This window comes from Psittacula echo, assembly GCF_963264785.1.
Source record: "Psittacula echo genome assembly, chromosome: 18".
Classification (NCBI taxonomy): Eukaryota; Metazoa; Chordata; class Aves; order Psittaciformes; family Psittacidae; genus Psittacula; species Psittacula echo.
In genome coordinates, this window is record NC_137754.1 from 292,802 (window position 1) to 305,867 (window position 13,066).

General features: G+C 55.9%; 2 protein-coding genes across 5 annotated transcripts; both read right to left on the reverse strand.

Moving 5' to 3' along the window:
- Window positions 1–1,111: 1,111 nt before the first annotated feature.
- Window positions 1,112–2,859, reverse strand: ATP5MG (ATP synthase membrane subunit g). 2 transcript variants are annotated; one of them, XM_080631547.1, is made up of 3 exons: window positions 2,717–2,859; window positions 1,792–1,952; window positions 1,112–1,296 (listed from the first exon to the last, which is right to left on the reverse strand). In XM_080631547.1, the coding sequence occupies exons 1-3, from the start codon at window positions 2,778–2,780 to the stop codon at window positions 1,198–1,200; spliced, it is 324 nt and encodes a 107-aa protein (XP_080487673.1). In that variant the 5' UTR covers window positions 2,781–2,859; the 3' UTR covers window positions 1,112–1,197. The 2 variants fall into 2 exon arrangements, with proteins under 2 accessions (XP_080487673.1, XP_080487674.1); XM_080631548.1 differs by lacking the exon at window positions 2,717–2,859 and adding an exon at window positions 2,038–2,706.
- On the reverse strand, window positions 2,825–11,564 carry UBE4A (ubiquitination factor E4A; the record flags this gene model as incomplete). 3 transcript variants are annotated; one of them, XM_080631545.1, is made up of 20 exons in its annotated part: window positions 11,472–11,564; window positions 11,180–11,338; window positions 10,923–11,099; window positions 10,632–10,744; window positions 10,217–10,369; window positions 9,933–10,092; window positions 9,620–9,822; window positions 9,197–9,388; window positions 8,724–9,057; window positions 8,372–8,498; window positions 7,238–7,545; window positions 6,512–6,644; window positions 5,384–5,571; window positions 4,960–5,060; window positions 4,745–4,858; window positions 4,245–4,419; window positions 3,984–4,164; window positions 3,474–3,621; window positions 3,084–3,241; window positions 2,825–2,963 (listed from the first exon to the last, which is right to left on the reverse strand). In XM_080631545.1, exons 2-20 carry the CDS (start codon window positions 11,301–11,303, stop codon window positions 2,825–2,827), a joined length of 3,228 nt encoding a protein of 1,075 aa, XP_080487671.1. In that variant the 5' UTR covers window positions 11,304–11,338; window positions 11,472–11,564. The 3 variants fall into 3 exon arrangements, with proteins under 3 accessions (XP_080487671.1, XP_080487670.1, XP_080487672.1); XM_080631544.1 differs by having other exon boundaries at window positions 11,180–11,486; XM_080631546.1 differs by lacking the exon at window positions 10,217–10,369 and having other exon boundaries at window positions 11,180–11,486.
- Window positions 11,565–13,066: the final 1,502 nt, after the last annotated feature.

The following is a 13,066-nucleotide window of genomic DNA, read 5'->3' on the forward strand; positions in this document are numbered from 1 at the left end:
GTCAGAACAAGTCCCTCAGGGTGGGCAGCCTTTGAGCAAGATCAGGCAGAGTCACTCTTTGGTCCAGAAACCTTCTGTGAGTCAAGATCATGCTTTAAATCCTCCCTGTCCATTTTGATCAAGAGCCACCTCCCTGTGCTGAAAGGCCGGGCAGTATCTACCTGCTGGGCAACAGCTTTAAGAAAAGATGAGTGAAAAGCTCCAGTGGAGGTACCATTTTCAGGGCCATCCCTCAGTCTGGCTAGCTCAGGCACGATATTTGGCTTCAGCCCTGGTTAGATTTGCACCAAGCATCACCTCCTCAGAGGGGAGAGAGAAATCCATCCCAGTCCTGGGCAGCAAAGGAGCACACAGCAAGTCCCAGGTACCAAAGAGGTTCTCCAGAGCTGCTGCCACAACCGAAGTTGTGGTCTCCTGGGTGGGCACAGGACATTGAGGCAGCAGACTCACCTATGGAAGCTGGTGGGTTTCTCTACGTTTAGTTTCCCCATCACTTGTGAGCCACCATCACTGTGTCAGGAGCCCTTCTTTTCAATCAGAAAAGCTTTGCCACTGATGCCCTGCCCATCACCCAACACACGGTGCTGTGAGCTCACCTGCACCACTCATCTTCATGGGCTTCTTGCTGGGGTGAAGCACTGAGGATGTCAGCTCTGTGGTAGGGAGGAGAGGAAGCACGATGCCCCTGGCACAGGTGCTCCCAAAGCATCAGGGGCACTCAGAACAGCCAGGCTGGGGCCTGTAGATCCAGTGAGCTGAACAAAAAGCCTCGAGAACAGCATCAGCAAGGAGCAATCCTGGCTAGAAACTATCTCCCAAGACCATAAAGGGAGGCAAGTCCTACCCTGGCAGGACTGCTGGCCCAGGACTACTCCTCCTGCATAGGAGTTTCTGGAAACACGTGAGCGAGCAGGCACTACACTGGGTTTTGTACACAGGAGCTGGCTGAGAACACGCAGCCCTGGGGGCTCCTGGGCAGCTTGTGCTGGTGCTGAGCTAAGATGATGGGTATGGTCAAGCTCAGCTTACCCTGGAAGGCTCCTGCTCCACCGAGCCAGTCTCCACCACCATCACATCCGGAGCCCCAACCACCACAAAGGACCACGACAGCTCGACACCGGTTCTGGCTTTATTGTCACCCACCCCGATACAGACTGGGGACATGGCCCTAAGAATGGTGTTACTGAGGATGAGCCTTCAGACACTGTACCCAATAATGCCACGCTTGCCTATGATCTCCCCGATGTAAAACCACATCAGCACCTCTGTGGCCACCAGCCCGTTCCTCACTGCTTCCTGAAAAAAAAAGAGAAAACCTGCTTCAACTCCCAGCTCCTTCAGCTTCACTTCTCTTGTGAGCAACTCCCTCGGTTTCCATGGCACCAACAGAGCACATCAAGTCAGTGTCTTAGGAATTACTACAGAACCCAGCTGGCAGGACCTCAGGAGGCTGCAGAACCTCCTCAGAGCAAAATAAAAAGGATAAATGTAAAAGTGTATCTTGTATCATTTAGATTTATAAATATGGCTCTTTGGAAGCCCGGCACCATCCACCACACGTCTTTGGAGGGTCAGACATGTGGGGACAAAGCCCACTACAGCACGCACGACCCCTGCGGGCCCTGTCTCACACTGCATGGATGTGCTGCTACACACCGGCTGCACAGGGAAGGGGGAAGAGGCAGCGGCCTGACCCGTGGGCTCAGAGCCCAGGAGGAGCCACAGGGATGCTGTGGAGAGATGCCCGGTCCCTCCCCGGTGCTGTGCCCCCAGCTCCCGCCCCGAAGTTACCCTGACGGTGAGCTGCGCCAGTCGGCCGGTCTGGAAGCCCCTGATCAAGGCTTTCATGCTGTCAATGGCCCGGGGGATCTCGGCGGGGGTCGGCGGGGCCAGCTCCACCTTGGCGTAGTACCAGAACGTGGCCAGGCGCGGCTTCGAGTACGCCACGGCGGCTGCGGCAGAGGGGAGGGGGGAACACGCGTTTACTCAGCGGCTCGCGGCCCCCCCCGCTCCCCGCTCCCAGTTCCCGGCGCTCACCGCTGAGGAGCTGCGGCCCGCGGGTGCTGAGAGTCTGCACAAGCTTCTGCGCCATGTTGCAGCCCCGGCCCAATGTCACCCCGCCGCGACCGCGCCCAGCCAGGCCCCCGCCGCCGCGGCTGCCCTTCGCGCCGCCTGACCCTGCCCTCTCCAATCAGGCAGCTGCACGGGCAGCCCGCAAAGCCCCCGGGCCACGTGCACGGGGCGGGGCTCGCCGCCACGGGAGCCGCGAGTTCGAGACCCGGAGGTGCCGCTCCCGCCCCGGTACGAGGCTGTCCTACAGCTAGCGCCGCCCCGCCGCTGCCAGACTCCAGCACCAGCTCTAAGATCATCTCCACCTTTAATTTCCAACACCCCTCTGTCCCCAGCAGTCACCAGGAAAATGAACCAGCAGGTACAAGTTGGCAAAACTGCCCTACGTCTGACCCTGGGGACAGCAGCGCCTTCACACTGAGCCTATGGGTGCAGAAGGAACAGAACAGGGGGAAGGTTTTGGTGTCGCTGGGAAAGAACAAGTGGGAGAGGGCCGGTGCCCTAGAACACGCAGAGAGGCTGTGCTCTTCCCTAGGCAGAGGCTCAAAGCTGTAGTGCAGTGGAAAGACTTAGTATTAAACAGTAAGTCTCAAAAGGAAGAGACAGAACAAGGGAGGAAAGGGAAGGTCCAAGGAGAGACTCTAACTTGCTGCATCCTCAGTCAAGGTGGCGACTTGCTCTGGAGCTCCAGCCGCTGCCCCACGAGGCATTTAGCTGGCCGGTGATTGTAGGTCTAGGGCCAAGATCTCTGTTTTCAGTTCAGTGTATCGTCCAGCTCCTCCTTCTGCTTCTTCCTCTCTGCAAGCCACTGCTGGATCTTCTCTTTAAGCTCTGTGTTTGGTCTGATCTGGTCCATGGTGAGCGGGCTCCGGTTGAAAGGGTCTGTCTGATCACTGAAAGACAAGGCACGGAGGGGATCATTTGGACAGTCCCAGTGCTAGAAATAAAACGAGGAGGAGAGGCCAGGAGGAGGCAGGGGATAAGTGAGACAGGCCTCCAAAAGCGCCGTGTACCTGAGGAGGTGCCGGGCTATAGTTGAGCGGTCCACAGTGACACGGGATGAGGGCAGGATCACGGGGTCAGACATCAGTGTGCTCATGATGGGATCCAGGAACTCGTCACAGGCATCTGCGTATGTCTCCTCCTCCTGCTGCTGCCGGTCTGCAAGAGACTGGGGGGCACGTGGAGCCTTCAGCCGCTGGGGCTCCCAGTTCTTTAAAGCCCAGGTTTGCTCCTAGCCCACAGCTAAAGCGTTTACTGGTAGGTGCTGTCCCACGGGAACCTCAAAGCCCCATGCCCAGAAATCCCTCCCCACAGCAAGACACAGGGATACACAGGCAGAACAACCACATCAGGAATCAGTCCCTCCTTCTATGTGTGCCTAAATTCAGTGGGGTTCTCACCTTGATCCTCTCAGCCAGGTTGCTGAAGGACACGATCATGTTCCCAGGCTTGTTGATCTTCTTCAGGACCCGGACGGTCTGGGCGAAGAGTGTTGGCGAGTAGGAGCGGCCATCCTTGGGCACCGTGGCACAGAAGTTTTCCTCATCCCTGGGCCACAGGTGGAAAGAGAGCAAAAGTTTAAGAATCCACATGTATCAGGCTGCAAAACAGTCCCCAGGACAGCAGCACTACCACAGTAGAGAACTCCAAGCTAGAGAAAAGCCTGCCTGCAATGAAGTGCTTCCCCCAGGTCCTCTCCAGAGTGACTCACAGTATGAACGTAACCATGATAGTGTTTAGCTTCCAGCCCTGCTACCTGGGCTGCATCTGACTCCCTGGGGTCATTGACGTTAAGATTGTTACAGAAGAGCACAGCATGCTGCCAAAAAGCCCACCAAGGGCCTCTGCTAGCCACAGTGTCCCCAGGATGTCTCCTGCCACCCCACGGACCAGCTCTCCCCATCACATACCCAAGGTTCAGGTAGATGGTACAGATGTCAGACACGAGTTGCTGTGGCTTGAAGTCAAACTCGCTGAAATCCTTCACTTTCAAAGCTCCCATTTTCGGCCCAACCAGGTGTTGCAGGAAGTAGTTGAGCATGGAGATGATGCGCTCCGCGAGGAATGGGTGCACAAACAGGGACTTAATTTCTGGAACAGAAAGCAGCAGTTCCCTGAGCTCCAAAGCCACCGGGGCGTCAGGTCCCAGCAAGGGTTTTTGCTCTTCCTACCTGAGGTGAGGAAGGCCAGCGTGCCAATGGTTTCGTTGGACATGATGTTGTGGAAGCGTGCCAGCTGACCAAACATCTGCAGACTAGACTCCTTCTCGCGGCGAGCCTCCGGGGACAGGCTGTCCCACTCGCCACGGTCCTTCTCGATCTGCTGAACTTTGATCTTACTGAGGTACTGCAAAGACAGGGCAGGGAAGCAGCTGGGAGAACAAGCTGGCAAATGGGCAGTGGTGGCAAAGCCAGCCTTGTCCCACACTGGGCCAGCACCAGATGAACACCTCATAAGCCCAAAGGAGAATACCCTGGAGACAAAGGGCCTTTGTCAGGATAACACCTGCAGCATGGCCAAAGGGATTTGATACTCAAAACCCCCAGAGGTTGTTTAAAGTCTGGCTGCGTCAGGATGAGCAGCAGGGAAACTTCCTTGTGACTCCCCCAAGCATGCTTCATGCTGGATCTGACAAAGCCCCTGAGCTCCTCTTCAGGATGCTCAGCACTACCTGTATGGCTTCATCCAGCAGGAAAATGGCATCGTTCATGAGCAAGTTGAGGAAGCGCAAGAAGAGAGGGGGGTTCATTGCCTCCAGGTTCTCTGAGGCATAATCAGCCAGAGCCTGGAAGGAAGGAGCAAGTGTTGAGCGCCATGGGAGAGTCCCGGCCAGCATGCTCCCTACAGAGCTGCATGCATGCGCTTACCAGTGCACTCCCGCCTCACCTTTATGCTCTGCCGGTAGGAATCTGTGCCCCACATGTACCTCAGGATGGGGTACATGGGGCGGCGGTAGTTAAACTTCTGCTCAAACTGGTGCGGATCACCTACACACAGGCAAAGAAACGGCTTTCCACACTGCAGTGGGCATAGGCAATGTCATGGTACAACTGACTCCACTCTAGAAGGGGACAGGTGAGAACCCAATGCTATACCATTGCCAAGCTGAAAAGCTTGAGCCCCAGAGGTTACCCTCTCTGGATATACAGCTCTGCACAAGCCAGAAGTTTGGCAATACCACTGTTGTGCTGGAATGCCGCCGGCCTGATGCAGCCAAGCAGCTTAAAGCCAGAACAGATCTGTTTCAAACCCTGGGGACGCTCCCCCTGCAGCTGCTGCAGAGGGAAGAGCTCTTCCCTCTGGTGCTCACCCGTAAACTCGATATCCACAAAGACTCTGATGAGGGCCTCGGCCAAGTGGGGGGCATTCTGGTACGAGCAGAACACGCGCTTGCGATGGAACACACTCGAGACGAGCGGGTTCTGTGCCTGGTCCAGGTGAGGCATCACAGCTTCCAGCACTTCTGCCAGCTTGGCTCGCAGGTGGGGGTTCTTCATCCTGCAAGAGAAAAAGAGCAAATCCAGTATGTCAGGAGGCTGCGAGATCAGGGAATGCTCCAGGAGCTGCGTCCATCCCTGCAGGAGTGCCACCCTGCTGTGGACTGTCTGTAAAGCTAATGCTGGTGTCCAGAGCTTACTCTCAATACTGGAGCCACAGGCAAAGGCACACACTCAATACCACAGTTAAACTAGGCAGGGAGGACAGAGGGTGTGGGAATGGCAAAGCTGTTGCTTCCATCCCTCCCACAGCAGCTTTCTGGCAGTGAGAACAGCTCACAGCCCACACTGGCTTGTTTGCACCCAAGCAAACTTCTTGTTTATTCCGCAAATCCAAAGCACTTCACCTCCTGCCCAGTGCAAATCACTGAGGTAAGGGCACATTTCTCTGCCACACACATGGAACAGAAGCCAAACCCCCTGCCCGAGGCAGGAAGAGCCACAGCCTCCCTCTGCCAGGGCCAGCGGGAGCAGCAGGAGCTGCCAAGCAAGTGAAGCCTCCAGGACCCTGCTGTGTTTACACACGAGAATAAACAAAGGAGAGCAGAAATGCAGGGTCTGCGGCAGTGTCGTACTGGGAGGATCAATACCACTGCTCAGACCTGCTCAGCTCCCACAGGAGCCTGCACAGAGATACTCCAAACAGATCAATCCCAGTGCCTTCCTCTAACAAGGACCAAAGGGGCTCCAGCTGACAAGGCTCCGGTGTAATATCACCAAACAAGTATTTAGACACTGAATCCCATCTACACCTCGTGTGACACCTGGGCCCTTCAGGCAGGGCCGCATTCCTTGTACCTCTTACAGGCAGGACTGAGCTTTTCCAAAGGGATAAACCCATTCATGGCTGCATAAATCAGTGCCTCTCCTGAAGTCTCCCCTCCTAGTCCCCCTTTGGGTGCTCTGCAGGCACACAGGGCTCACACCGCGGCTGTACGTACCTCTCCACATCACCCATGAACACAGTGACAAAGTGAAGGATGTGCTCCAGGGAATCTGCAGACGCCTCCAAGATGTCATCAGCAAAACGCCGCAGGAAAATGAAGAAGTCACCCAAATTATCAGCAAAGAATTCTGCAAACAGAGACTGTGCATGAGCTCCTCATGAGAGGCAGCTCTTCTCACCCCTCTTCAGTCTCCCGTCCGCTCTCCCCTCATCACCCTCATTCTGATTAAAGCTTTGGGAGCTAACTGGCTGTGTTGGAACATCCCAGACATGAGGGAAGCCCAGCCTGATCCACACAGGATTCACTCCATCTCTCCCAGAAGTCAGGACCCAGCAGCTGTCTGCCCATCGTACACAGTTACACACATCTCGAGACAACAGAGGACACAAGGAGGACTTTGCACATGGAGAGACCAGTAAATTGAGATGGTATTTAGTGGAAGTTTGCAGCACCATGCCCTGCTGGGGTCAGCTCTCCCAGTGCTCATCCGAATGGCACCAGGATCACAGCCTGTAAGGGACCCTGGAGGTCCCAGCTGCCTTCAGAGCTTCTGACAAGTTGCAGCCGACATTCCCTACACATCCCAGAACTTTCTTTCCAAGGGCAGAATGTCCTTTAAGCACCTCAGTGAGGAGGTGCTGTGCACATCCTCAGGAACCAGGCCTGCACATGTACACTCAGGCCCTGTGCAGGGTGAGCAGCACAGCATGAGGGTCTCACCTGGTACATATGCCAAGGCGCTGTCCTGCACCGTGGGCAGAGGGAAGGTGAGCTCCACCGGCTCCGTCCCACGGTTCCCCACGGCCAACTGCACCAGCAGAACTGCCACGGACACCTGCAGGTTCAGGCAGTTCTGCAGCATCTGCGGCTCCGTCATGGCTGTCTTGGTGGACAGATAGATGGTCATGAGGCGCTCAAACTGCTCCCTGAGGCTGTCGGCAGCAGGGCTGGAGCTCTGCTGAGCTTCTCGCCACGCTACTTGCAGGCGGTGAAGGCTTTGGTTTATCTTTACCATCTGGTCGTGCAACCTACCCAAAAACAAGGTGAGGAGGTGAGACAAGACTGCAGAGTGCCCGAGAACAGCATGGGCTTTATCCTGCTCTGCCAGTCACACTCAAACCCTTTCCTGGGGATAACCTCTTTGGGACACCAGCAATGGGAAGCCTTTGGGGAAAGGCAAGCAAGAGCTTGGGGGATTCCAGAGCCTGCTGAGGAACTGCAGTGGTCTGTGGAGTGGTCTGCACAATGCCGCTGTGTGCCATGGTCAGGGATCCAGCAGCATGTAGAGTGACACAGGCAGTTTCCTGGCAACAAGCCACTTGTGGAACTTTTCCATTGAGTTCCATGTTTAGAGAATCAACCAGAAGGGGACAGTGCTGGGATCAGAGGTGACCTCAGTGTATCCAGGCAACCATTTGCAGAGGGAAGCTGAGAGAAACAGTGTGCTACAGTGTCCAGAGAAACCCTTTCCTGGCAGTGGACAGCAGGAAGCTATATCTGCTTCCCATGCAGTCTGGTTCGGGCAGCTCAAAGGGGCAGAAGCTCTGATGCAGAGGCTTTCTAGGGGAGAAGTGAGATGCCTGCAGCCTGTTCCCTGAGGAGAGGGGGAGGCGAGTGGCCCACGGCACACAGCATTTGGCTGTCAGGTTTCTATAAGCAGTGTGGCACCTGATGGACTGTCAGCACTGACTGTGAGCACCAGCAAATGGAATTCCCTCCAAATTCAGCTAGCCTGAGGCCAAAACTTCAGTGCTTGGTACTCAGTAGTTCAAGCTGCCTGCTCTGCATTCTGAGTATTCACTGACAGCTTAGCAAGTGGTGGGAATAGCACTGGGGGGATCTGCGAGCACCCACCTGTGAAACCCCAAGTGAAGGGTGTACTGTGTGAGGACCAGGTTTTCTGTCACCAGGTTGTAGCTGCTGGCAAACTCAGGCTCTTGCTCACTCAGAGCGGGTACCAAACATGTTTCCTTTTCCAGACCTGGAATGAAAAGTGTCTCTGTGTCAAGAGCTCAAGAGGGCCCCTGCTGAAGACACAGAATGGCTGGTGATGCCGGGGAGCCTGTTCTTTGTGTTTAGTTCTCCCCTTGCTCCTCCCCAGTCTTCTCCCTTTACCCACACATGTGGGGAAGGCACTACTGGGAGCAGCAGGGATCAGAGGAGGTTCCCCTTGTCGTTCCCTTGCTGTCTCAAGGTCTGGACGCACCTTTCATGTGTACGTTCTTACTCCTCCTCTCCTCTTCGTTCAGCTCCTTCAGGGCACAGTAGGTAGGGTTGAAGGTCAGCAGCCTGGCAGATTTGGGTTTGCAGAAGGGCTGGCACAGCTTCAGGAGGGCAGCTCCCAGGTTGAGGAAGAAGGCATCCGAGGCATACATCTGGAAGAAGATCTCTGGCATCTGGTTTGCCCAGATCTTGGTGCGTCCTGCGTTGGCGTGGAGACAGTTTCCCAGCCAGGAGAGGATCCTGTGCTTTGTCTCTGGGGACAGCTGCAACAGGTTCTTCAGCATCTGGTAGGTCTTCTCATGGAACTGGGCCATAAACTGTTGCAGGAACAGAACATGTTTGAGGGATTATGAAGAAGCCAGGGGTGGAACTCAAGCCCTGATACCACATCTTTAACTCTCAGGCACCAAGAGGCCACTCAAACACATCAGAAAGCACCGTCATGCTTCAGCTCACCTGATGGATGTTGGACTCCTGCACTTTGATCTCCTGTGGGCTGGATCGGGATGGGTTCAAGAAGTAGCCATGGTTCTCCACGACACCAGGGGTCTTCAGCAGGCAGGAGATGTTTAAGATGGTGCCTAGCAAAGTCTTCTGGTACATCTGTCCATTGCTGGGATCCTTGGGCTGGATGTAGCCTGCAAAAACCTGGGGGACAGGGCAGGGCATGCTGACAGCTGCCTAAAATCCCAGTGAAATGAAAACAAACACAAACTGACAGCTTTGGGCCAGGCAAAGAGAAGGGAGGAAAGGGGTAAAAGAACACACAGAGGGTGTTACTACATTGAACTGCTGTTTGACCTCCCCAAATTAGGTCCTACAAACATGCTGCTGAGAGGAGAACCTGTGGGGAGTTCCTGACCAGGCTGAGGCAACCACCTTTGCAATGTCCTTCTGCTTGGTGAAGTAGAGGAGCACGTCGAGGTATGTGTAGAGCAGGATCTGGCAGAGGTCCAGCTCCTTGATTCTGCCCAGCAGGATGTCAAACACAGGAACCATCACCTCCCCAAACGTCCGCACCTCCTCGTCCATCGTTAAGGCCTCTATGACCTCCTCCAGAAACTCGGTCATGTCTTCAAACTCTGGCAGGGAAGCGAGAATTGCAGCGTGCTACAGGTGCTGCAGCCTAAACGCTGCCTTCCCTTTTAGGACCAGGGACAACCCAAGCTCTGCTCCACTCAGCTGGACTTACGGGCCCCTCTCAGTGCCTCCAGCATCAGGTCCACCAGCTGCTCGTACACATTCTGGTTGACGTAAATCTCCGGGGTGAGGAGCACAGTGCGAGTATTTGACACCGTCAGGTTCCGGCAGCGCACAGCAAAGGGCAGCAGGTTCTCTGGGACCTTGGTTATCTGCACAAGAAGGAGACAGAGCTGGGGCCCTGGCATCTGCTTCTGGCCTCTAAAAGCTCAGCTCAGTCACTTCAGCCCAGAACGCTGGGTGACAAAGCCGCCCTCCTCTGAAGCCCCTGCCAACCTCTTCTCTTGCCCTCTGGAAACAGGCATAGAGATAGCGCAGGATCTGCCTCTCCCCAGCGTCCCGGTCGGCAGAGAGGTTCTGTGTGCTGCTAGAGGTCATGTGAATCAGGTGGCTTCCAGGCTCCTGCAGCAGCAAGCGGGCGAACAGGGCCTGGGCAGATGTAGGTGGGAAGTGAGGACAGGGAGACAACCCCTCTGGGAAACAGTCCCTGGCACCTCCTTGTTTATGCTTGGAAAAGCTCTCTCCATCCCTCTTTAAGTAACAGAGCACTAAGCTGAGAGCTCCACCACAGTCTCCACTCTCATAAGAGCGGCAGCAGACCTGCTGCATCTGGGATGTGCCACAAGGAAACAAACACAGTTCCTAGTGCTACAGCAGTATAAGTCCTGGAGCCTGTGGCAGGCTGCCCTACCTGCTCCACGTTGTCCATGTCCAGCCAGTCCTGGGCATCCAGGTCCGCAGCCATTTCTTCCAGGTACACGCAGCGCGCTGGGATCCCATTCCCACTCTTCATGCTGGGGTCACCTGAGACAGACACGGAGGGACCCATTTCACCCAGAGGGACACAGACTGTGCCGGGGGGCAGCAGAACCTGAAGGCAAAGTGATGTTCCCCTCCCAGCTCCCCACTCTCTGCCCTTCACAGTGGCGCTCCCCAGCTAGGTACCACCCCTCTGCTGCTGGGGAACGGCTCCAGCACTCACTGTTGTCGAGGGTGATGAGGAAGATCCTCTGGATCATGTGGTTGATGTTGAGCTGCTCGCACAACTCCCGCTGCGAGCAGAACGAGCGGCTGATCTCAGCCACCGAGTAGTCGCAGTCGTCCAGGCTCTCGGAGACGCTGTTGTCGGAGTCATCCTGGCTGACCGAGGTCTCATCGCCTGCAAGCAGCGGGGGAAGGAAGACGCTCAGCGCCCCGGTGGGGACAGCGCCCTCCCGCCGCCGGCCCCCCGCCCCGGACCTGTCAGCTGCCGCAGCTGCTGCTGCTTCTGAACGGCGGCGAAGTGCTTCGCGGCGGCGACGGAGCCGAAGAGGGCGGCGAAGGGGTTGCTGGAGATGCTGTTGTTGTTCTCCTGGTCGGTCATCTCCCGTCAGCGCCGCGCCATGCGGGGGGGCCGGGCTGCTGGGAGAACCGCTGGCAGTGCGAGGGGGCCCCCGGGCAGCGAGGCCGGGACCCAAGCGCCGCCGCGAAGCCGCCGCGAGGCCGAAGCCGAAGCCGGAGCCGCGGATCCGGGCCCACACAGACCACTCACCTCCGTCGCCGCCGGAGAGCACTGCGCGTCACCACGTCGCAGCGCAACTGACATCATCGCCATGCGCCGGAAGAGGGGGTGGTGTGATTTTTGGGATCGGCTGGAGCGGCGCGCGGAGCGTCGCGACGGGAGGCACTTCCACCTGGCGGCGTGGAGGGCCGATGACACGGACCGGGAGGACACGGACACGCGGGGCCGAGCCTTGAGCGGCTCGTCCGGTAACGGAGCGTGTTTGGGGGCTGCGGGACGCGAACCTCTGCGGAGGAACAGAGATCGCACAGGGTCATTTGCATATTAACGATGTCCAATTAACATGTAAATTAAGACTTCGTGACTTCATTAATATGCATTTTGCTCATTTGTATATCTGATCTGCTGTTTGCAGTGCATAAAGATGGTATAAAAGCCACCATGGTCTTTAGGTGTAGGCTTTACTCTTTTAAAGGGTATGGGTTTGAAATTGAGCCACTCTGTGTGTGTTTGTGTGTGTGTGTATGTGAGAGGTGTGTGTGTTTGTGTGTGTGTGTGTGTGTGTGTTTGTGTGTGTGTTTGTGTTTGTGTGTGTGTATGTGGGGTGTGTGTGTGTTTGTGTGTGTGTTTGTGTGTGTGTTTGTGTGTTTGTGTGTGTGTGTGTTTGTGTGTTTGTGTGTGTGTTTGTGTGTGTGTGTGTGTGTTTGTGTGTTTGTGTTTGTGTGTGTGTGTGTTTGTGTGTGTGTGTTTGTGTGTGTGTTTGTGTGTGTGTGTATGTGGGGTGTGTGTGTGTTTGTGTGTGTGTGTGTGTTTGTGTGTGTGTTTGTGTTTGTGTGTTTGTGTGTGTGTTTGTGTGTGTGTGTGTGTTTGTGTGTTTGTGTTTGTGTGTGTGTGTGTTTGTGTGTGTGTGTTTGTGTGTGTGTGTGTGTGTGTTTGTGTGTGTGTGTGTGTTTGTGTGTGTGTGTGTGTGTGTGTTTGTGTGTGTGCGTGTGTTTGTGCATGTGTCCAAGGTGCCCATGCAGCAGCTTCACTGCACTGATTCAGCACAGACTGGGTTGGGTTGGAAGGAACCTTAAAGCCCATCCAGTTCCAACCCCTGCCACAGGCAGGGACACCTTCCACTGGAGCAGGTTGCTCCAAGCCCCTGTGCCCAACCTGGCCTTGAACACTGCCAGGGATGGGGCAGCCACAGCTTCTCTGGGCACCCTGTGCCAGCGCCTCAGCACCCTCACAGGGAAGAGCTTCTGCCTAAGAGCTCATCTCAGTCTCCCCTCCGGCAGGTTAAAGCCATTCCCCTTGTCCTGTCCCTACAGGCCCTTGTCTAAAGCCCCTCTCCATGTTTCCTGTAGCCCCTTTGATCACTGGGAGCTGCTCTGAGATTGCTGCCCCCAAAGCTGGATGCAGGACTGTGGGGGGGGTATATGGGGGCTGTCTCAGCAGAGCAGAGCCCCAGCCTGTGTCTGTGCTGGGGATTGCCCTGAACCAGGTGCTGGACCCCATGAGGATTGCACAGGCCCACCCCATTAACTAACAAACTCCACTGATTTCAGCCCGTCGGGCTGTGCCCCAGCCTCGCCCCTGGCTGTGACAGTTCCATGATGGGGATGAGGGCCTGAGGGGTACTG